The sequence below is a fragment of the Heterodontus francisci genome, chromosome 40, assembly GCF_036365525.1.
Source record: "Heterodontus francisci isolate sHetFra1 chromosome 40, sHetFra1.hap1, whole genome shotgun sequence".
Taxonomy (NCBI): domain Eukaryota; kingdom Metazoa; phylum Chordata; class Chondrichthyes; order Heterodontiformes; family Heterodontidae; genus Heterodontus; species Heterodontus francisci.
Window position 1 is genome coordinate 11,449,302 of NC_090410.1, and position 25,277 is coordinate 11,474,578.

The following is a 25,277-nucleotide window of genomic DNA, read 5'->3' on the forward strand; positions in this document are numbered from 1 at the left end:
CTTGTTGGAGGCGAGGTGCAAAGTTGTGGCGAGGAAGATGGAGGAGTGTTGGTGCGATGACGCAGCCTTGCTGACGCTAGTCTTCACTGAGATAGGGTCTGTGGTGGTCCCGTTGATGAGGATTATGGCTTGCATGTCATCATGTCGTAGACGAAGGATGGTGACAAATTTCTGATGGCAGCCAAACTTGAGGAGGACTCTCCATAAACTCTAATGATTGACAGAGTCAAAGGCTTTCGTAAGGTCAAAAAAGGCCATTTACAGCGTTGATGCAGCTCTATATTTTTCTTGGATTTGCCGTGCAGTGAAGATCATATCGGTAGTGCCTCACAGTGGGCGAAATCCACATTGCAACTCTGGGAGGTGTTCGTTGGCCACGGGAAGGAGGCAGTTGAGGAGAATGATACCAGCCTTATCACCAAAGTCCCTGTTTATTGGGATTAGTCACCTCCCAAACTCATTTCCTTTGGAACCCTTGAGAAAGGAGCAGAATTTAATTCCATTTTAAATCCAGCCTGGATTTGAATTTGAAGTGTGTGTTGGTGGGAGAGGGGAGTGGGGCAGGGTGGTGGTCAAAAGTTGAAAGGTCATTGTCGTAACTTACACACTCCACCCAATCCTTTGGTTTTCGTGTACCTTTGGCACGAGTTGAATTGATGAATCATGTTAAATTGAAGTGGAACAAATAAGGGACTTTGTTCAATTTGGAAATTATACAGTCGAGCAGCTGGAGGTCGTGGTGGCTGTGATAAAAATGTATAACTGATAGGGAGGTGAATGCGTAGGGCAGATTGCAGCTTCAGAAATGTGTGCAGCTGCGTGAGGATCAAAGTTTGCATTTCATGGAACAGCCACTTTCAGATCTCCATTTGGTGTGAAGTTCCGTTCAGAAGTGCTCGGAGAGAAAGCGAAAGAGGAATTGACTCCCCCACTCAGTTGCTCACAGTGGGAAAAGGTCAAAGGCCACTTTGGCTTCTTGTCATGCTCAGCTCTGGGCGAAAAGGCAGCTTTTCCATGTGATTTTTGATCCATTATTTGGAAGATAGGGTTTAAAAGCTGCAATGCCTGAGAGTGCGATTGAGGCAAAGGGAACAAGAAATTAGCAGCAAATCATGACACGCCTGTCATGACGATCCTTTTGCCTCAATAATTTAAATTCCCCCACAAGTCTGTACTCCATTGACGTTCCCATGGGGGTCAAGACCTAAGATAGTCTTCAGGCGAGGGATAATTGGACCAGGGCATGCAGAGGTCACACAGTCACCATTCTGCCCATATCTTTATCTAATACTTTGCGTTTGTGTTATTTACAGTCAAATAGCAAAACTTATGGAAATTTGGATAAGCAAAGAAGTGGAGTTTGTTGGAGTAAGGAGTCTTTTTATAGTACAGGCCGAGTAACTGCGAGATACCAAAACTGAGGTGCTAGAGTGCCACTGCTGTTGGGAGGGTGACATTGCAGTGTGACAAGTTTACATAGACAGAGATGCCTTTATAAATTCCTATGTCCACATTTATAATAAAAAAGTTGTCACTTTTTGTCACCAAAACATTACGACAGGAAATACAGCTTTGTAGATCAGAAGTGTCGGTAGATGTTCTAATGTATTATAGATATACTTCATGACGCCACTGTCCATTTGATTAAATGTTACTAACTGGAAAAATGCATTAATACATTCAAGTTCATCTTCATGACTGTGCTTCCAGTGAGAGCATTGACCTTTACGTTTGGGGCAATTAGTTTTTGGCCTTTTGGGGTCCGTTGGGCCTGGCAATTGGGTTGGGGGAAGCTGCCTACTAGGGTCGGTGTCCTTCCCTATCAGTGGGTGGGTTGCTGTTCTTGGGGGAGTATGAAGGAGGTTTTACTTTGATTGTGTAGAATTTTACAGCACAGAAACAGGCTATTTGGGCCAGCTAGTCAATGCTGGTGTTTATGCTCCACATGAGTCTACACCCACCCTATTTCATCTCACCCTATCAGCATAACTTTCTATTCCTTTCTCCCTCATGTACTTATCTAGCTTCCCCTTAAATGCATCTGTGCTATTTGCCTCAACTACTCCATGCAGTAGCCAGTTCAGCATTCAACCACCCTCTGGGTAAAGAAGTTTCTCCTGAATTCCCTATTGGATTTATTAGTGACCTAATATTATCCTATATTTATGACCCTTGAGTTTTGATCTCCCTCCATAAACGGAAACATCAGTTTTGGTATCTCTCAGTTACTCAGCCTGTACTATAAAAAGACTTCCATACTCCAACAACATCCTGCCTGATCGATTTGGACAGAGTGGGCCTCCAAGAACAGGCTGCTTGTTTTTTAGGTGGTGACTGATTGGGTTAGCAATGATCTTTTGACGCTTCTCAAGTGGCTAAAGAGCTACTTACCAGGTGTGAATGTCAGGAAGTTTATTAATCTAGAAATGGAGACATATTTGTCTTAAAGAGTGCAGTGAAAATTCAGAAATACTGATTAGCCCAGGAGGGAAGTCCAAACACACGTCTAATGTCTTGTTAAACAGTTTCAGATACAAATTAGTCCCAGCTTCTCTATAATAAACAATACAAATTCTCCTAATCCCATAAAATGACTCAGAGTACCAAAAGATGTGTAAACACAAAAGCTTTGCTTTATAGAAAATCCAATGAAACTGAACTTTTACGAGTTCACGTTTATACCACGGTTTAATTTAAGATCCAGAAGACAAACATTTAGCCGCCAGCCTGGCCTGTCACTTTAAGAGCATTGCTCTAATTAGGCAAATCCTGGAAGTGGCAGCTACTTTGAAACCTCTGCATTCCAACTGGTTACAGCCTCTGCCATTCCTTCATACAGAGAATGATTGTCCAGATAAACAGGTAACAACTTGTGCAGGGACTGTGCCACTATTCAAAATTAGAGGCAAGTTTGAATAGTAGACTTGAATTTAAACTATTTTTCTATCAGCTTCTCTGCGTGTTAGCTATGGCTCAGTGCATAGCTCTGTTGGTCTGAGTCAGAAGGTTGTCGTTTTAAATGCCCTACCAGAGACTTCAGCGCACAATCTAGGCTCACGCTCCAGTGCAGTACTGAGGGGATGCTGCACTGCCAGTCATGCTGTCTTTTGGATGAGACATTAATCCAGTGCCTTCTCTGGAGGCTGTAAAAGATCCCATGACACTATTTTGAAGAAGAGCAAAGTGGGTGTTCTCACTGGGTGTCCTGGCCAATATTTATCCCTCAACCAACACCACTAAAACAGATAATTATATCATTATCGCATCGCTGCTTGTGGAATCTTGCTGTGCACAAATTGACTGCTGTTGTTTCCCACATTACAACACTGTCTACATATCAAAAGTACTTATTTGGGTATAAAGCACTTTGGGACATCCTGAAGTTGTGAAAGACGCTATAGGAATGCAAGTCTTTCCTGTTTTATATGTAGAAAAGTATTATGAAAATTGCATGTCCAACACATTCTCTATCCCACATTCTTTGTTCCACTTCAAAAGATATTAAGCAACAGAAAATACCACAGCCAAAATCCGTGTTTATTGGCCTCTGTATTAATTCACTTAATGCGGACTTTGTAGTCAAAACATTTGAACAGAGGAATAATGCATTATTCTTGACAAGATATAATGTTCCCTTCCTTGTAAAGAACCTGCATAGACTAGTTCACAATGTAGGGACAATGTGCAATGAGTTTTGCAGGTGTTAATATATAAAAGTCTTGTGCCAGGTACAGAAAGGATTACTTGCAGTGATTGTGTTACCAGACAAATAACCCATGGACTAGTAACCAAGCAAATTCAAATCCCACTACAGGAATGTAAAAATTTGAATTCAGCAATGGCTCAGTGGTAGTACCCTTGCTTCTGAGTCAAAAGGCTGTGGGTTTAAGCCCCACTCCAGCGACTTGAATCTAGGCTGACCTTCCCAGTGCTGCATTGTCGGAGGTGCTGTCTTTCAGGTGAGATGTTAAACCGAGCCCCTGACTGCTCTCTTAGGACATAAAAGAGATCAATGTACCATTTCAATGAAGCATGGGGGAGCTCTCCATGGTGTCCAGGCCAATATTTATCCCTCAATCAGCATCACTAAAACAGATTACCTGGTCATTAATCACATTGCTCTTTGTGGGATCTTGCTCTGCACAAATTGGCTGCCATGTTTCCTCCATTACAACAGTGACTGCACTTCAAAAGTACTTCATTGGCTGAAAAGTGCTTTGGGATATCCTGACATCGTAAACAACAATATAAATGCGAGACTTTCTTTTAAATGTCTGGAAGCGACAGATCTATTGATCCACCGGTAAACGATTAATCTTCTGCTGTGAGTAACCTAAGGGAGCAGAATCATAGGGGCAGTTCAAAAAAGATTGTTCGATTTTAATTTTTCTTTGGCCACTTTTGTGAATTATTTGTAAAAAAGTATTGGTGATGACAAACAGGCTGCTTGACCAAGAGTGAAGAATCACCCAATCACTTTCCGATTGGCTGGGGGAGGCAGGGCGTAGCGAGGATGGGCCTGCTGGGTGACCAATGGCAGGGGAGCAATTAGAGGTGAGAGGTCAAGTAACTGAGAATGTGTCCAATCAAAGTTGGCAACTCTGTCCCAGCAACAATCTTGTACGGAGGGGCAGATATAAGACCAAATATGGTCTGCATCAAACACCAAGGAGGAAAGAAAAGCTGGGGCTTTGCTTTGATTCAGATACTTTAAAATGATTGTAAAAGATTTAATGGGACTTTACACAAGATCTTTATGCAGCACTCACAAGAAAACAAAAGAACACTCAATAAATCTTAGACAACACAGAACAAAACAAACTCTCAAACCTTGTAACTAAACAAAATAAACTTTGTTAAATATTAATTATTACTACGCCATAAAACTTTTATTACGTATTCATAACAAACATCAGTGAATATTAAATGCTGAGTCAATGCCAGACATTTATTCTATGTTTAGAACTGACAACAAAAACTTGCATTTATATAATGCATCTAACCTGGTAAAACTGTCCCAAGGCTCTTCCCAGGAAAAATCAGACAAAGTTAGGTACTGAGCCACATAAAGTGATATTAGGACAGGCGACCAAAAATTATGTCAAAACGCTAGGTTTTAAGGAGCGTCTTAAAAGTGGAGAGAGAGCCAAAGTGGCTTGGGGAGGGAATTCCAGAGCTTAGGGCCTAGGCAGCTGAAGGCACAGCCGCCAATGGTGGAGCGATGGACATTGTGGTGCTCAAGAGGCCAGAAATGGAGGGGTTTGGTAGGATTTCTTGGTTTGGTTAAATATTGATATGTGAAGATTTAATGAATTAATGTACCCACCTCCCTCCTTCTAATCCTTTCCCCTCCATGTGGTGCTCTATTGAGTCAGCTGGATCGACCATGTTCACTATTTGATCTCTGGTCTCTGTTGAACTCAGTTCTCTTAAAACTCAGCCAAGTTTTTTTTATTATTCGTTTACTGGATGCGGATATTGCTGGCTAGGCCAGCATTTATTGCCCATCCCTAATTGCCCTTGAGAAGCTGGTGGTGAGCTGCCTTCTTGAGCCACTGCAGTCCATGTGGTGCAGGTACATCTACAGTGCTGTTAGGAAAGGAGTTCCAGGATTTTGACCCAGCGACAATGAAGGAACGGCGATATAGTTCCAAGTCAGGATGGTGTGTGGTTTGTAGGGAAACTTTCAGGTGGTGGTGTTCCCATGGGTTTGCTGCCCTTGTCCTTCTAGTTGGTAGAGTTCATGGGTTTGGAAGGTGCTGTTGAAGGAGGCTTGGCAAGTTGGACAACAGAGTGTCGTCAGTCTATTCAACAATGGGCAGCATCACAACCAGGCCCAATCCTGTACCCAATTTCCAGTACTCACACAAGGGTCAATGGATAGTGATCAGGAGTGACTAGTGGGCTTTTCTTTTTTTGTTTCCTAACCCAGGCTGCTGTGGCCAATTATAGGCCCCTTGCTACCCCTTAACTGAGACCAGCTAACTGATGCCTTCTATATGGTTCTGTGGTATCACACCAAGTATTACATTTGCCATGCACTTACTGTGATCCTTGGCTCCATCAAATAATTATACCAGTTAAAAAACATGTGATGGAGAAAAGAAACATGACTTCTGTAAAAAAAAAATGAACAGCAGTTAATCTGTCCTTGGACAAGATTCTCTTCAATTTATGCCCAGTAACTGATAAAACAAACATCCAATTTCCTTGTTTAATTTAAAAGGATTAACAGGAAACAGCAGCTGTTTACTTCACATTGGTTCAGTATTTCTCTTAAGAGATACAGAAATTAAAAAAAGAGAAAGAACATTCATTTATATAGCTCCTTTCATGTCTACAGGACTTTCCAAACCACTTTCCAGTCAATTTCGTACTTTTGAAGTGTAGTCACTGTTATAATATAACTGTAAAGTCACTGTTTATTCAGCAGGTTAAAGATTACTCACTGTGTAGCTGTAGAATCACTGTTTATTCAGCAGGGTAAGGGTTACTCACTGGGTAGCTGGGGAGTTGCTGTTTATTCAGCAGGGTAAGGGTTACTCACTGTCGCTGGGGAGTCGCTGTTTATTCAGCAGGGTAAGGGTTACTCACTGTGTAGCTGGGGAGTTGCTGTTTATTCAGCAGGGTAAGGGTTACTCACTGTGTAGCTGGGGAGTTGCTGTTTATTCAGCAGGGTAAGGGTTCTCTCTCTGTAACTGTGTGGAGTTGCTGTTTATTCAGCAGGGTAAGGGTTACTCACTGTGTAGCTGGGGAGTTGCCAGCAGTTTCATCTGAAGGTGCTCTTCTTTGCCTAAAATGTTACTAAGTATGTGTGCAGGACAATAAGCAAATTAACTGGTGAGACAGACTGAGATTATAAATGTCAGTTTGTCTTGGGTTTTGTAACCCCTCACTCCCTTCTCTCTGCAGCATGTCAGATTCAGTCCTTGGGATGCCGAAAAGACCCGAGAACGCGATCCTCCCCATGATATTTAAGAGTTCCATAAGTTCTCCATCTAATATCTTTTGGCCCACATGAACTGGCAGCAACATCCCCATTGCTGTTGTGGCTGATGAGATCATCTGAATGCCCTCGAATAGATTCAATCTGCCCAATTCCCAAACATGGAATTTATTATTAGTTCTTTTCCAGCACTGCAAACCTATCGTGGTGTCTGAGGTTGCCTGTGGAAATGTGACAAGGAATGCTAACAATTGGCTCGCTACCTTTGCCTCCCTCCTCATCCCTTTAGAGCAAAAGAGGGAGGGTGACTGGAGGCTGAGTTAAAGTGAAACACTTCCACGCGCAGACTTGGAAATGGTGTGGACAACCCAAGATTGGGGCACGGGCATGGGGAAACCCCCTTCATGACCACCTCCCTATTGTTTCTTCAACCTCCTCCAGCACTGCAACCCCCACTCCATCCCTCAAACCCTCCCTTCCACAGACTCTGGCCTCGTCTCTCTCCCTCTCTCTTTGTCCCACCATTAGCGGCCATTGCCTTCAGCTGCCTAGGCTCTGGAATTCCCTCCCTAATTTCCTCCACCTTTCCACCTCCCTCTCCTCCTTTAAGACTCTCCGTTAAACCTACCTCCGTCACCAAGTTTTTGATCATATTTCCCAATATCTCCTTTGGCTCAGCGGCATCTTTTTCCATTATATCTGTGCAGTTCCTTTGGACATTTTTCTATGTTAAATGTTCTTGTTGTCATGTTTTGCTACCTCTAGATTTGATTATTCCAATGCACTCCTGGCTGGCTTCCCACCTCGTTCCCCCCGCCCCCGCCCCCCCCCCCCCCCCCCCCCCCCCATCAGCGTGAATGCACCCAAAACTCTGCTACCATCTCCTGGCACAAAATCCCGTTTACTCATCGCCCCGGTGTTCACTGACCTACTTTGGCTCCCAGTCCAGCAACACCTCAGTTTTAAAATTCTCATCCGGTTTACTAATCTGTTCCTGACCTCATCCCTCCCTATCTCTGTAACCTCCTCTGTAAACATCAACCCGCCACTTCTGGCCTCTTGCGCATCCTTGATTTCCATCGCTCCACTATTGATGGCCGTGCCTGCAGCTGTCTAGGCCCTAAGCTCTTGAATTCCCTCCCAAAACCTCTTCCTCTCTCTCCTCACGACGCTCTTTAAAACCTACCTCTTTGACCAAGCTTTTCGTCACCTGTCGTAAGATCTCCTTATGTGGCTCGGTGTCAAATTCTGTCTGATAGTGATCCTGTGAAGCGCCATTGGACATTTTACTACATTAAAGGTGCTGTGGAAATGCAGTTTGTTATTGTTTTAAGAGAGAGGTAGAGAGGCAGAAAGGTTCGAGTAGGAAATTCCAGAGGGCACAGCATCAGTGGTGGAGCGAAGGATATTGAGGCTGACCTTTGACCCTCAGACTGGCACAAGTGTGGATTGTGTTGCAACAGTTTGAGAACAGGGCATTGCCTCATTTTGACGTTGTCTTTTTATTTATTCATTCATGGGATGCTGGCAATTTATTTATTCCCCATCCCTAATTACCCTTGAGCACATGCCACCACACTCCGCGTGGTGAAGGTAATGCCATTGAATGTTGAGGGGAGGTGTTTAGACTTTCTCTCTTGTTGGAGATGGCCATTGCCTGGCACTTGTGCGGTGTGAGTGTTACTTGCCACTTATCAGCCCAAGTCTGAATGCTGTCCAGATCTTGCTGCATGCAGGCATGGACAGCTGAACATCTGTACTGTTCTGGGTGAGCATTAGGTGCACTGTGCAGGGGAGGGAATATCTCTCTCTGTCTTTGTCACCAGCCAGAGAGTGGATGAAACTGGTGCACATGGTATAATCAGTGAGAAGCTGTGTAAATTCCTTATTTGTTGATGTCGGACAGCTATCAGATGCACTTTTTCCAATTATGTTTATTTAGCTTTTATGACTAATTCTCAAGCAATTCAAAGGTGACTGGCCTTGAGGTAGGAACTGAGGAGCTGCATTGCTACTCGGCTATACACTTTTATTCGGAACGCTAGACACTTGAAGTTGAAGATAGCCACTTTTATGCCATCAGTTCCAGGCACTGAATCTCAGGAAGGGCCTAAGCTCTGGAATTCTCTCCCTAAACCTCTCCACCTCTCTCTCTTCCTTTGAGATGCTTCTTAAGACCAACCTCTTTAACCAAGCTTTTGATCATCTGTTCTAACAGCTCAGCTCAGAATCGAATTTTGTTTAATAATCGCTCCTGTGAAGCCTTTACTGCATTAAAGGCGCTATATAAATGCAAGTTATAGTTGTTGGTGGACTGAATGAATCCGCTTCTGTTTTGGAACATCTGTATTTCTGAGAGCACTTACTAGAAGTGATTCTGATGTACGTATTTAGACGTCAGAGCCTTGCTTGGAGCTAGTGTCAGAATTGCTAATAGTTACAGGAGAGCATGCAGTCAGGGATCTGGTCTCGTTGGCTGATGTCCCACTGGTCTATTTATGGTTGTGCCATGCCAAGTGGAGGCTAGTCATTTCCTGACAGGAAGAAGGGAGTAAAGCCATAGGACAAATCATTCTCTCAAACCCTTCCACTGGGACCCTTTCGTTCGAAAGCTGCGTTGACCGTTCCCCTTAGCGAAGGTGAGGGGACGGCTCTGAATCCGGACTTCATCAACATTCCACAGGTGGGCAGGCTGAGACCGAGAGGCCCCTGATGTTGGCCTTTGATGCCTCCATCTTTAGCACCGACAGTAGGCTGACACTAGTGCAGGACTGGGGGAGTGCTACCTTGTCAAAGGTGCTAATGGTATATTGGCCTTTAATGCAAGAGGATTTGAGTACAGCAGTAAAGAAGTCTTGCTACAATTGTATAAAGCCTTGCTGAGACCACACCTGGAATATTGTGTACAGTTTTGGTCTCATAACTTAAGGAAGGATATACTTGCCATAGAGGGAGGTTCACTGATCCCTGGGAAGGCAGGATTGTCCTATGAGGAGAGATTGAGGAGACTGGGCTTATATTTAGGGGAGGCAGTGACATAGTGGTAATATCATTGGACTGGTAATCTAGAACACAGGCGATTGCTCTGGGAACATGGGTTCGAATCCCACCACGGCAGATGGTGAAATTTGAATTCAATTAATAAATCTGGAATTTTTTTTTTAAAAAGCAAGTTTAATGGTGACTATGAAGCCATTGGCAATTGTTGTTAAAAATTCATCTGGTTCACTAAAGTACTTTAGGGATGGAAATCTGCTGTCCTTACCTCATCTGGCCTACATGTGACTCCAGACCCACAGCAATGTGGTTGACTCTGAAATGGCCTCGCAATCCTTTCAGTTCAAGGGCAATAAATGTTGGCCTAGTCAGTGATGCCCACATCCCACAAACAAATAATTTTTAAAAAAATTCTCTGGAGTTTAGAAGAATGAGAGGTGATCTCATTGAAGCATACAAAATTCTGACAGCGTAGATGCAGGAAGGATGTTCCCGATGGTGGGGGAGTCCAGAACCAGGGTTCATAGTCTAAGGATACGGGGTAAACCTTTCAGGACTGAGATGAGGAGAAATTTCTTCACCCAGAGAGTGGTGAGCCTGTGGAATTCGCTACCGTAGAAAGCAATTGAGGCCAAAACATTGTATGTTTTCAAGAAGGAGTTAGATATAGCTCGGGTCTAAAGGGATCAATGGATATGGGGCGAAAGCGGGAACAGCCTACTGAGTTGGATGCTCAGCCATGATCATAATGAATGGCGGAGCAGGCTCGAAGGGCCAAATGGCCTACTCCTGCTCCTATTTTCTGTGTTTACCCCAGAGGCTCAGTCATTGAGTATACTCAAGGCAGAGATCAATAGATTTCTAGATATTGCGGATGGTGGGGGAAAATAGCATTGAGATAGAAGATCAGCCACGATCTAGTTGAATGGTGGAGCAGGCTTGAGGGGCCGAATGGTCTACTGCTGCTTCTATTTTCCATGTTCCTATCTGTTAAATGAAACATTAAACCAACATCCCATCTGTCTGTTCAGGTGGACATTAAAGATCCCTTGGCACTTTTTTATATGAACGAATAGAGAGTCCTCTTGGTCAACATTCAACTCTCAAAAAACATCACCAAAAAAACAGATTAGAAGGTCATTTATCTTACTGTTGGTTGTGGGATCTTGCTGTATGCAAATTGGCTGGCAAATTTACACTACACCTCAGAAGTACATTATTGGCTGTAACACGCTTTGGAATGTCCTAAGGATAGGCAAGGTGCGATATAAATGTGATATTTTCTATTTTTTCTTCCCACTACGCCTGTCAATCCCGCTATCTCCCACTGGATTTCAGGAAGAGTGGTGTTGTAGTCTGTCTGTTGGCTGCCACCAATGCCAATCTGCATTGCCCTGCCCAAGGAGGAGAATTTTAACAGGAAGGAAAGTGTCGCTTTCCTCTTTTTCCTTTGGAATATGATGCCCAGTCTTGGATACCCCATGATTCGAAGGATATAAAGGCAATGCAGCCCAGATTCAAAAGAAAATGAAAGACTTGCATTTATTTAGCGCCTTTCACAACCCAAGGACATCCCAAAACACTTTGCAGCTAACAAAGTACTTTTTGAAGGGTACCCGCTGTCGTAATGTCAGAAACGCGGCAGCCGCTTTGCGCACAGCAAGCTCCCACAAACAGCAGTGTGATAATGACCAGATCATCTGTTTTTAATTATGTTGGTTGAGGGATAAATATTGGCCAGGATGCGAGGGAGAACTCACCCCTGCTCTTCTTCGAAATAGGGCCGTGGAATCTGTTACATCCGTCGGAGACCCAATTTATTGGGCGGACTGGTGGGTTCACCCACCTGCCGAGGCTGTCTGGAGAGAAAGCAGGTCACTCGAAAACCGAACGTGGCTTCGTCGCTCTCATTCCCTCCCCAGTATGAGAGGACTTGGGCCTACTCTACGCCTCCACTTGGCAGCATGACTAAGATCAGCAGAATCAGAGCATATATACGCCTTTAGCCGTCCCCAGAGCGGAGCTAATAAAATGAGGCTGGAGCAAAAAATAACCTTAAATGAATGTCTCGATCTCTATTGCTGAAACACAACATAAATATCTCCACAAACATGTTTTCCAGAGCTTCACTGAGGACCATATGGTTCCAATATTGGGAGAGTAGCTCAGAATTATTTGGTCAGCATAATATTTATCAGATGCTGCGGTATATGGGCTTAGTTACAATGCGAAGTGAAAAGTTATATTCCTCCTCAATATTCCATTGCCTGCAGACATTAGACATTCTCGTTTGGACCAAGGTGGGCCTTTAGTTCAGCATTAAAATTCTGGACGTGGGCTCCAGTAACTTGAAGATGGAGATAAGCCCAGATTTACAGCTTGAGATGATTTTTAGTTTTTTTAACATTTCTTTCGAAACAATCTTCAGAGGGGATTTGATTTCCAATCCAACTCAAGACTGCGGAAATAAAAATCACATCTGTTTGCCAGCTACAAAGTTAGCAGGTGGAATCATTCTCTGGACAGTCTTGGCCCACCTGCTTTTTTATTCTTCCATTTTTTTAAATTTTTTTTTTAGGTGGCCTTTATACCCCAGGCACCTTTTATATATTTCATGTCGAGGGGGCCTTTATTCCTCAGGCCCCCTTTATATACATATTTACATTTTTAAAATAACTTTATTAAAAACAGATAAATAAACCAAAAACACAAATTAAAATGCTATTCTCGGCGTCGACAATGCACTCCAGTCCCTGCGGTGCCCACCGGTCGCAGAATGCCTCAAGCGTACCAGCAGACAACGCATGCTCCTTCTCCAGGGACACCAGGGCGCGAACGTAACCGCGGAAGAGGGGCAGGCAATCGGGGAGGACGGACCCCCCGACGGCCCGCAGCCAGGATCTGTGAATTGCCACCTTGGCCAGGCCCAGGAACAGACCAACGAGGAGATCCTCCTCCTGGCCCAAGCCCCTCCGCACCGGGTGCCCAAAGATCAGGAGTGTGGTACTGAAGTGCAGCCAAAACTTGAGGAGCAGCCCCTTCAAATAGTCAAAGAGGGGCTGCAACCTCGCACCCTCCATATATACATGGAACACGGACTCGTCCAGGCCGCAGAAAGTACAGGCGGCCTGGGAGTCTGTGAACCTACATAAAAGTCTATTGCATGAGGCTGCCCTGTGCAACACCCTCCACCCCAAGTCCCCGATGTAAAGGGGGAAGACTCCCGCATAGAGAGACCTCCATCGGGGTTTCCCCTCGCCGCCAGATGGTAACGCGGACCGCCAGGGTGTGTCCAGCCAGCTGATGAGGGCGAGGAAGTGGAGAGTGTGCAGGAGCAGCCTGTACAGGAAAATCCTGCGCGCTGATTGGAATCGCACGGAGAGCATTTCCGAGAGGCGGCTCGGGTTGTGCGGGACCGGCTCCCGAGGAGGGTTTCGGGGCCTGGGTCCGATGAGCAGTTCCAGCTGAGCGGGGTTCAGCTCAGCCGGGAGCGCTCTGCACTCCCGAGCCCCCTTGCCACCCGCAGTGAGGGGCATCCCAGGGCCTTCGGCTACTCCTCCGCCCACGGGTCCGGCCCTGGAGTCGGCTGCCCGGACAGCCGAGATGCTCTCCTCCGCCGGTGGGGGAGCGCCCTGACTGGAGGCGACCATGTTTCAGACTCAGAATAGATCCCAGTAAAAGACAGGCAACTCCCTCAGAGAGGCGCGGCTAACGGTCTCCGCCGGGAGCTGCGTGTTGTCTTGAAGGCAGGGACACTGGCGGAAAAAATACGTCGCCAGCTCACACCATCTGGGAGGATGCTCAACGTACAGGTATCTCTGCAGGGTCCGAAGGTGGAGAGTTGCAGCCTGGGTGCAGACGCACACCAGCGACTGGCCGCCTTCCTCAATGGGGAGACTCAGGACCGCGGCAGAGACCCAGTGTTTCCTCTTGCCCCAGAAGAAATCGACGAGTTTCTTCTGGATCTTGGTGGCGAATGCACGGGGCGGGGCCAAAGTGACCAACCGGTACCACAGCATCAAGGCCACCAGTTGGTTTATGACCAGCGTTTGGCCCCTGTAGGAAAGCACTCGGAGCAGTCCTGTCCAGCGCCCCAGCTGAGTGGTGACTTTCACCTCCAACTCCTGCCAGTTTGCTGGCCAGGCTTCCTCGCTGTACCTGCCCTGGGTTGTTTGATGGGGACAGTGTATAGAGGGAGCTTTACTCTGTATCTAACCCGTGCTGTACCTGCCCTGAGAGTGTTTGATGCCGACATATATGATGTGAATTGGGAAACAATTCAATTACTCAATCTTAATCTATCACTTGAAATGCACAGAGTCCATCAATAAAACCTCACCATATCTGACAGAAACTGTTCACAATGCCTCACAACAGTGTTATCTTTGATACGCAGAGATAAAAATTGGAATTAACAGTTAAAGGAGCCATTTTTATTCGCGGTAATTGTTCCATAGTACTGTGAACTTTTTATTATTAACCTAGAAAAAATCAACAGCTTCTTATGCTTTTCTTGTTATCAAAGCAATCGACCTTTGCACTCCTATTAAAGAAATTAACACTTATCTGAAATAGAGCTTGAAGGGTTTCGAATGAAGTGGTCAAATTACCACTAAGCTGTAAATAAAGGCCAAAAATACAACGTGTTTAGTTTATAAAGAGATCAGGAGATATTTTTATAGAACCTTTGTTTAGTTTGATTGAAAAACTTTTTTCTGGTCCTAACAACCCTCCCAGATCTCTGCGCTGCTCCAATTCTTCTGGCCTCTCGAGCGTTGCCAATTTTCATTACTCCACCATTGACGGCCGTGCCTTCAGCTGCCTGGGCCCTAAGCTTTGGAATTCCCTCCCTCACCCTCTTTGCCTCTCTCTCCTCCTTCATGATCCTCCTTCAAACCTACCTCTTTGATCAAGCTTTTAGTCACCTGAACCAAACTCTCCTTATGTGGCTTGGTGCCAGATTTTGTCTGATTATGTTCCTGTGAAGAACCTTGGGAATTTTCCTATGTTAAAGGCATTATACAAATGCAAGTTGTTGTTGTAGTTGCTGTAAAATAACAAGCTTAAGAGTGAGTTGCATGTATTATAAGGCTCCCTAATCAGTAACGGTTAACTAATATAACATACCGTTGAGGGGAGGAGAGAGGGCAAACACCACTTTTTTTGAACAAACCTACATAATATATTAAAATTTCTACATCTCCATGTATTTGCTGTCTTAAATCCCTATGTCCATGTTTATAATGGAAAAGTGCCTATGTAAACCTGTCACGCTGTAATTACAACCTCCAGCCAGTAATGGTGCTGTAGCACCAGCCTTGCAGCAGAGAAAATGATACATACCAGCTAACTGTACCTCTCTTGTTTGCCGCATGTTTTGCCAAAGTACTGTAGAGATATAAGGCTGGAATGTATTACTTTAAGGTGCAGGCTGAGTTAAGTCTACACTCGTGGTTGTGCCACCCCACATCCAAGTAGCTTGATAGAAAGGCAAGAACAGAGAAAGTTGTCACCAAAATATCGGGAGCAGAGGAGTTTGTTTCCCAGGGTCCTCGCTCCCACCCTGTTAGAGACATGCAATTGTAACTTTTTTTAATCATGGGATGTAAGCATTTATTGCAGATCTCTATACAACTGAGTAGTTTGCTAGGTCATTTCAGAGGGCAGTTAAGAATCAACCACATTGCTGGTCTAGAGTCACATGTAGGCCTGACCATGTAAAGATGGCAGATTTCCTTCCCTAAAGGATATTTGTGAACCAGATGGGTTTTTACGACAATCCAATAGTTTCATGATCATCATTCCTGACTACTTTTTTTTTTAATTCCACATTTATTTAAATAACTGAATTTAAATTCCGTCTGGTGGGATTTGAACTCATTTCCCCAGATCATTGGTCCCGACCTAGTCTGTGAACAGTGACTCACCTCCTGACTCTCTAAAGCCTGTTCACCAGCCACAAGGCACAAGTCAGGAGTGTGATGGAATACTCTCCACTTGCCTGGATGGATGCAGCTCCAACAACACTCAAGAAGCTCGACACCATTCAGGACAAAGCAGCCCGCTTGATCAGGACCCTATCCATCACCTTCAACATTCACTTCCTCCAACACTGACGCACAGTGGCAGCAGTATGTATTATCTACAAGATACACTGCAGCAACTCACCAAGCCTCCTTCGACAGCAGCTGCTAAACCCACGTCCTCTACCACCTAGAAGGACAAGGGCAGCAGATGCATGGGAACACCACCATTTGTAAATTCCCCTCCAAGCCACACTCCGTCCAGATTTGGAACCATATCGCCGTTCCTTCACTGTCGCTGGGTCAAAATCCTAGAACTCCCTCCCTAAAAGCACTGTAGGTGTACCTACACCAGATGGACTGCAGCAATTCAAGAAAGTGGCTCATCATCACCTTCTCAAGGGCAATTGGGGATGAGCAACGTCACATTGCCAGCAATGCTCACATCCCAGAAATGAATTTAAAAAAACCTCTGCATTACTAGTCCAGTAATATAAGCACTATGCTACCATACCGTCACGCCTCAGCTGAGGACTGAATGTACCAATGAGCAACTCCATTGCCAACTCAGTGAAGCTACTTTCTGATCACTTGTGATATGATTTATTTCTTTCTCTCTGCAGCCGAGCGGTATAAACGATGCAGATGTGAAGGTTTCATCAATAGGTTATTCTTTACCTCTTTTTATTTCTCCCCCCACCCCCGCTCTCCCCCCACCCTCCCTCTCCCCAACAGATTCGCGGATTCATCAACGCCATCACACCTGACAACAATGACAAGGAGGACCTCATGGCTTTCCGATTCTACGCCTTTAACCCCATCGTGGATCCCTGGCTCTTCATCATACTTCGAAAGTCCGTGTTCCGGAACATTCAGCGGATACTTCATTGCCGTTTCTCCCCGTCGCTCCAGAGCAGCACTTTCCAAGAGCCATTAAAACATGAGAGTATCACCTTGTGTTGACTCAGTACTGGGTGGAGGTTTGCGAGGGTGTTGGGGGGAGGTCTAAATGACTGGCACAGCACCCAGCAGTGAATGACTCCTATTGCCTCTGTTACATTTTCTGCCTCGACAGGAACGAATTTTCACCCTCTTAAAAAGGGGGTGGGCTTTATTTTGACTGCATCAGTGGACACCTCATCCCCTCGTTCCATCCCTGAACTTCACAGACGGAGCCTTCCAGCCAGATCAATCAATATTAACCCAGGCTCACCTGAGTTAAGATGCATTTTGTTTCAACCCAAAAATCAGGATTAAACTTCTGAACTCAGTGACATTTAGACTAAATTAATTTATATTAAGACTGAGATGACTTTAATAATATATAATGTTCTGAGTACACTGCTGTAAAATATTATGATGCTCGGATATTTTGCTAAGTTTTTTTATTCATTCAAGGGATGTGGGCGTCACTGGCAAGGCCAGCATTTATTGTCCATCCCCAATTGCCCTTGAGAAGGTGGTGGTGAGCTGCCTTCTTGATTTGCTGCAGCCCCTGTGGCAAAGCTACTGCGACAGTGCAGTTAGGGAGGGAGTTCCAGGATTTTGACCCAGTAACAGTGAAGGAACGGCAATATATTTGAAAGTCAGGATGGTGCGTGACTTGGAGGGGAACTTGCAGGTTCTCATGCACCAGCTGCCCTTGTCCTTCTAGGTGGTAGAGGTCATGGGTTTGGAAGGTGCTGTCGAAGGAGCCTTGGTGAGTTGCTGCAGTACATCCTGTAGATGGTGCACACTGCTGCCACTGTGTGTCAGTGGTGGATGGGATGCCAATCAAGCGGGCTGCTTTGTTTTGGATGGTGTTGAGCTTCTTGAGTGTTGTTGGAACTGCACCCATCCAGGCAAGTGGACAGTACTCCATCACACTCCTGACTTGTGCCTTGTAGATGGTGGACAGGCATTGGGGAGTCAGGAGGTGAGTTACTCACTGCAGAATTCCCAGCCACTGATCTGCTCTTGTAGCCACAGTATTTCCATAACTGGTCTAGTTAAGTTTCTGATCAATGATTCCCCCCAGGATGTTGATGGTGGGGGATTCAACAATAGTAAAGCCATTGAATGTGAATATGGTTAGACTGTCTCTTGTTAGAGATGGCCATTGCCTGGCTCGTGTGGAATGTTAATTAGCACTTCTCAGCCCAAGTCTGAATGTTGTCAAGGTCTTTCTGCATGCGGGCACGGACTGCTTCATTATCTGAGGAGCTGTGAATGGAACTGGACACTGTGCAGTCATGAGCGTCCATCCCCACTTTTGATCTTATGATGGAGGGAAGGTCATTGATAAAGCAACTGAACGTCGCTGGCCCTAAGACATTCCCCTGAGCAACTCCTGGAACTGAGATGATTGTACTCCAACAACCATCTCCCTTTGTTCTTGGTATGACTATATTCTCAGTCCATTGCATCCTATCAAGGTGTAAGAGGCAAGGAGTTTAATGTTCTAAAGTCTGAACTTCAACGGCATGATATTCAAAAAGTTTCTGAAATATGGCAGAGGTTACTGCTTATTTTTAGTTGAACTTTCTTTGTAACATCCTGCTGCAGAAGTAGCTTTCCTTCACTCGAGGGCCTCAGTGTGCGATGAGAATAGCACTCCCTCCTGAGGCACCAGAGAAGTATTGCTGCATGTGTTGTATATCCGTCTGGTCTATCTGTGACTGTGATGTGAGCGTCTGGTCTATCTGTGACTGTGATGTGAGCGACTGGTCTATCAGTGACTGTGATGTGAGCGTCTGGTCTATCTGTGACTGTGATGTGAGCGACTGGTCTATCTGTGACTGTAATGTGAGCGTCTGGTCTATCTGTGACTGTGATGTGAGCGACTGGTCTATCTGTGACTGTAATGTGAGCGTCTGGTCTGTCTGTGACTGTGATGTGAGCGTCTGGTCTATCTGTGACTGTGATGTGAGCGTCTGGTCTATCTGTGACTGTGATGTGAGCGACTGGTCTATCTGTGACTGTAATGTGAGCGTCTGGTCTATCTGTGACTGTGATGTGAGCGACTGGTCTATCTGTGACTGTAATGTGAGCGTCTGGTCTATCTGTGACTGTGATGTGAGCGTCTGGTCTATCTGTGACTGTGATGTGAGCGTCTGGTCTATCTGTGACTGTGATGTGAGCGACTGGTCTATCTGTGACTGTAATGTGAGCGTCTGGTCTATCTGTGACTGTGATGTGAGCGACTGGTCTATCTGTGACTGTAATGTGAGCGTCTGGTCTATCTGTGACTGTGATGTGAGCGACTGGTCTATCTGTGACTGTAATGTGAGCGTCTGGTCTATCTGTGACTGTGATGTGAGCGTCTGGTCTATCTGTGACTGTGATGTGAGCGTCTGGTCTATCTGTGACTGTGATGTGAGCGACTGGTCTATCAGTGACTGTAATGTGAGCGACTGGTCTATCAGTGACTGTGATGTGAGCGTCTGGTCTATCTGTGACTGTGATGTGAGCGACTGGTCTATCTGTGACTGTAATGTGAGCGTCTGGTCTATCTGTGACTGTGATGTGAGCGACTGGTCTATCTGTGACTGTGATGTGAGCGTCTGGTCTATCTGTGACTGTGATGTGAGCGACTGGTCTATCTGTGACTGTGATGTGAGCGTCTGGTCTATCTGTGACTGTGATGTGAGCGTCTGGTCTATCTGTGACTGTGATGTGAGCGACTGGTCTATCTGTGACTGTAATGTGAGCGTCTGGTCTATCTGTGACTGTGATGTGAGCGACTGGTCTATCTGTGACTGTAATGTGAGCGTCTGGTCTATCTGTGACTGTGATGTGAGCGTCTGGTCTATCTGTGACTGTGATGTGAGCGTCTGGTCTATCTGTGACTGTGATGTGAGCGACTGGTCTATCAGTGACTGTAATGTGAGCGACTGGTCTATCAGTGACTGTAATGTGAGCGACTGGTCTATCTGTGACTGTAATGTGAGCGTCTGGTCTATCAGTGACTGTAATGTGAGCGACTGGTCTATCTGTGACTGTGATGTGAGCGTCTGGTCTATCTGTGACTGTGATGTGAGCGTCTGGTCTATCTGTGACTGTAATGTGAGCGTCTGGTCTATCAGTGACTGTAATGTGAGCGTCTGGTCTATCAGTGACTGTAATGTGAGCGTCTGGTCTATCTGTGACTGTGATGTGAGCGTCTGGTCTATCAGTGACTGTAATGTGAGCGTCTGGTCTATCTGTGACTGTGATGTGAGCGTCTGGTCTATCAGTGACTGTGATGTGAGCGACTGGTCTATCAGCGACTGTGATGTGAGCGTCTGGTCTATCTGTGACTGTAATGTGAGCGTCTGGTCTATCAGTAACTGTGATGTGAGCGACTGGTCTATCAGCGACTGTGATGTGAGCGTCTGGTCTATCTGTGACTGTAATGTGAGCGTCTGGTCTATCAGTGACTGTAATGTGAGCGTCTGGTCTATCTGTGACTGTGATGTGAGCGTCTGGTCTATCAGTGACTGTAATGTGAGCGTCTGGTCTATCTGTGACTGTGATGTGAGCGTCTGGTCTATCAGTGACTGTGATGTGAGCGACTGGTCTATCAGTGACTGTAATGTGAGCGTCTGGTCTGTGACTGTGATGTGAGCGTCTGGTCTATCAGTGACTGTAATGTGAGCGTCTGGTCTATCTGTGACTGTGATGTGAGCGTCTGGTCTATCTGTGACTGTGATGTGAGCGACTGGTCTATCTGTGACTGTGATGTGAGCGACTGATCTATCAGTGACTGTGATGTGAGCGACTGGTCTATCTGTGACTGTGATGTGAGCGTCTGGTCTATCTGTGACTGTGATGTGAGCGACTGGTCTATCTGTGACTGTGATGTGAGCGTCTGGTCTATCAGTGACTGTAATGTGAGCGTCTGGTCTATCAGTGACTGTAATGTGAGCGTCTGGTCTATCAGTGACTGTAATGTGAGCGTCTGGTCTATCAGTGACTGTGATGTGAGCGTCTGGTCTATCAGTGACTGTAATGTGAGCGTCTGGTCTATCTGTGACTGTGATGTGAGCGTCTGGTCTATCTGTGACTGTGATGTGAGCGACTGGTCTATCTGTGACTGTGATGTGAGCGTCTGGTCTATCTGTGACTGTAGTGTGTGCGTCTGGTCTATCAGCGACTGTGATGTGATATCATCAGTATTGTACCAACAGTAGGTGCATGCTTGTTTACAGGAAATGATGTCAAAACCATGGATTTCTTCCCTTTAACTTGTATTGTGTCAGAGTAAAAAGTTAAGAAGTCGAGGAATAATTTTAAATGTTTATATTTAAATTAATGTTAAAATGTTTTTTGCTATTATTTATCCCCTCAATTTATTGAACCTTCTGTTCAGGAAATGCTTAACCCTGAACAGGAAGTAACTTGGCATGGACAGAAAGAGCATTTTAATGCTTTCCACACTCCAGAAATTCTATTCCTTAATATAACCTTTTTTGTTCCTGAAAATCATCAAGGTCAAGGATATTGGAGAGTATGAGCATACAGTAAGTCATAGGCTTTGAACCAGCCAATTTTGCGTAGCGGATGATCTGTACATTGTTACCTCGCTGTTCGTGTACCTGATATGATGTGTTTTGAGAATGCTTCGGTTTAACTGCACTGTCCACTTAATGTAAGCTTAAGACAGCACTAAATCGAAATTCAAAGAAAACCCCACGACAGCCATCTGATTTCCAAGATTCAGTGAGTGGTTGGGGGTTAATTTCTTAAAAAATTCCAAACCCTACAACAGCTTGCATTTATATAGCACCTTTAATGTAGTAAAATACCCCGAAGTACTTCACAGGAGCATAATCAGATAAACATCGACGTTGAGCCAAAGTAGGAGACATTAGGACAGATTCATCAAAGAGGTAGGTTTTAAGGAGTGTCTTAAAAGGAGGAAAGAGAGATGGAGGGGTTTAGGGAGGGAATTACAGACCTCAGGGCACAGGCTGCTGAAGGCACGGCCGCCAAAGGTGAGGTGAAGGAAATCGAGGATGCTTAATAAGCCAGAATTGGAGGGACACAGAGATCTCAGAGGGTTGTAGGTCTGGAGGAGGTTACAAAGGTCAGGAGGAACAAGGCCTTGGAGCCATTTGAAAATGAAATGAGAATGATAAAATGGAAGCATTCGGGTACTGGGAGCCAATGGGACCTCAGAAGTGATGGGTGAACAAGTCTTAACAGGATTTTTGGATGAGCTTGAGTTTATTTACCGAGTGGGGTAAATGTACCACATGGCACTCAGCCATGCACATAGGTTGCCAACTCTAGTTCATATTTCTTGAGGTTTGATTGCCTGGGTGCAGACGACAGGTCCAAGCGATGGGTGAAAACCACGAGCAGAAATCTCGGACAAGGACCAGAGACACGAAGCTCCCAAGTTGGTAGCAGCAATGCCCAGGAGATTCACCTTCCCAGCCTGAAGACTCCCGGACAATGTGATACAGTTGGGCAACTTGAATCTGCACATTTGTAGGGTTTCGTTTTGAGAATTTGGGCTCTGCTGTCCGACTCTACAACTTAGATATGCACAGATTTCAGTGATGAGAGGTAACTTGTGTTCATGTACAAAATGAGTAAATGTGATTGTGCTCAGCGTCTCTAGACCAGAAAGGGCGGAGTCTGTGGCGAGGGTGGGGGCACAGAGGGCGGAATCGTTCTGGGTTTACGTTGTTAAGACCAAGGCTCGGTGGGTAGCAGTCTTGCCTCTGAGCCAGAGGTTTTTGGGTTCAAGTCCCACTCCAGAGACTGGAGTGCATAATCTAGACTGACTTTCCAGTGCAGTACTGAGGGAGTGCTGCACGTTGGAGGTGCTGTCTTTTGGATGAGACGTTAAGCCGAGGCGCCATCTGTTCTGTCAGGTGGACGTAAAAGATGCCATGGCCGCTATTGGAAGGAGGGTGGGGTCTTTGTCTCCAGTGTCCAGGGCCATTATTTATCCCTCAACCAACATCACTAAAACAGATTATCTGGTCATTGCGAATTGGATTCCTACCTGACAATGGTAATTCATTGGCTGTAAAGCACTTTGGGACAACCTGAGGTTGTGAAAGGTGCTATATAAAGGCAAGTCTTTCTGACGATAATCCAGTGACTCCAGTGAAGGAGCATCAGACTAAGACGGTGACGGACATGGCTGCCAACACACACTGTCTGGGCTGACATAAAGAACAACAAACACTTGGATTCGATGCTGCTATGGATCGCTCAATGCTGTCAAACTTTTAACCCAGCTAACGGTCATTAAGAGAGGAGCAAAAACACCTTGATTCACGGAGCTAAAAATAAAAGTTTGAGAGATTTCATTTATAAAACACACAATGAACGTGAGGTTCTAACAAAGATCGGCCCGGATGGAAACTCCTGTCACCAGCTGTTAGAGTGATAGCACCAAACCGACTTGATCATCCAGTGCTTCCTGAATATTCCTTCAACATATTCCACAGTAGTAATCTGTCCCCTCCCCTCCCCTCCTGCACCACCTCCTTTCCCACCTGACCATGTCGCAACTCTGACCAGGTCCTGAATCCAACCTTTGCTCCATTTTATTTCGGGTTCCTGCCGCTGTCCATGGTCCACTGACGTGGAGCAAGAGCCAACTCTCAGCCGGGAGGTTGAGCTAGTTTGAATCTGTTTTTCCATGAATGGTTATGATTGGGGAAGGGACGGGACAGAAGATGTACGGGAAGGTGTGGCTGAGTGATGGCCTCCTGTTTAAATTCATATAGAGCCTGCCTTCTGGGTCATAGGCTCATTACAGCACAGAAACAGGCCATTCGGCCCAACTGGTCCATGCCAGAGTTTTTACTTCACATGAGCCGCCTCCCACCCTACTTCATCTCAACCTATCAGCATATCCTTCTATTCCTTTCTCCCTCGAGTGTTTATCCAGATTCTCCTTAAATGTATCTATAATATTCACCCCAACCACTCCCTGTGGTAGCGAGTTCCACACTCTCACCACTCTCTGGGTGAATAAGTTTCCCCTGAATTCTCTATTGGATTTATTAGTGACTATCCTGTATGTAATGCGCCTAGTTTTGATCTCCTCCCACAAGTGAAAACATCTCTACACAATCGGCTTAGGCAGAGTGGGCCTCCAAGAACAGGCTGTTTGGATTAGCAGTGATCTTTTGATGCTTCTCAAGTGGCTAATGAACCACTTTACCAGGTGTTAATGTCATGAAGTTTATTAATCTAGAAATAGAGAAACATTTGTCTTGAAGAGCACAGCGAAAATTGAGAATACTGATTGGCCCAGGAGGGAAGTCCAGACATGCATCCACCATCTTGTGCTCTTTAAATACTTCCTGAATTTGAAGACCTGTATCAGATCGCCCTCAGCCTTTTTTTTTTCGAGAGAAAGGAGCCCAGGCATGTTCAGTCTCTCCTTAATAGCTCTAACCTCTCCCTTCTGTACCTTCGCCAGTGCTCATGTCTGTCAGTGACAGTACAGCTTTTTATGGTTATCACCGATTTAAATGGAAGCATCTCTGCCAGTTGGATTGGGCATACAGTTCGTGGTGAGTGCAATTGCAGCAGGATTGGGACGGCCATGGTACTGTTATCCATTATTGCGCTGAATTCTGGACCTTCAGTTGCTGAGCAACTGTACTGTCTCAAAACTCTGTGTCTGCTTAACGTCTCCAGCGTTTTACATGCCCACAGTCAGTAATTTCGGGGGACTTCCTCTTTGTATCTCCCCCGTGTGCTCCAATCCTCCCACTCTAGCTCTCTCAGATACATCGACCAGGAAAACTAACGCTCACCTCAGAGTCAGAAGGTCATGAGTTCAAACCTATCCACTTTTCCCACCATTGCCCCCCCCCCCCCCCCCACCCCCAGCCTCCCTCTTCCAGGATTTGTACAGATTATCTAGGTTGATATTCCAGAGTTTTACTGCTTTGGCTTTCCAGTGGGATGTTAAACCGAGGCCATTCAATAAGATGATGGCTGATCTGATCTTGGCCTCAACTCCACTCTCCTGCCTGTCCCCCATTATACTTGACTCCTCTATAGTTCAAGAATCTATCTCAACCTTGAATATATTCAATGACCCAGTCTCCACTGCTCTCTGGGACAGAGAAATCCAAAGGTTAACGACCGTCTGAGAGAAGACATTCCTCCTCATCTCTATTTAAGGGACAGCCCCTTATTCTGAAACATGGTTCCCCCCCCCATCTCTCCCCACTTTCTTCTCTCCCCTCCCTCCCTCCTCCTCTCCTCTCCTTCCCCTTCAATGGGTCAATGCTTAGAAGGAAACTATTAGAGGAGACACTAAAAGGACAGGGAGGTGGATATAGAGAAAAATCTGATGTGAAGCAACACAG

At 45.5% G+C, this 25,277-nt stretch overlaps 1 protein-coding gene across 1 annotated transcript in view; it reads left to right on the top strand.

Annotated features, from left to right (window-relative positions):
* Positions 1–18,928, top strand: part of ptgir (prostaglandin I2 receptor) — a 56,991-nt gene extending 38,063 nt beyond the window's left edge. The window contains exon 2 of the mRNA XM_068019041.1: positions 16,702–18,928. Within this exon, the coding sequence (XP_067875142.1) occupies positions 16,702–16,929 (228 nt within the window). The 3' untranslated portion in view covers positions 16,930–18,928. The remainder of the gene's footprint in view (positions 1–16,701) is intronic.
* The last annotated feature ends 6,349 nt before the right edge of the window (positions 18,929–25,277 follow it).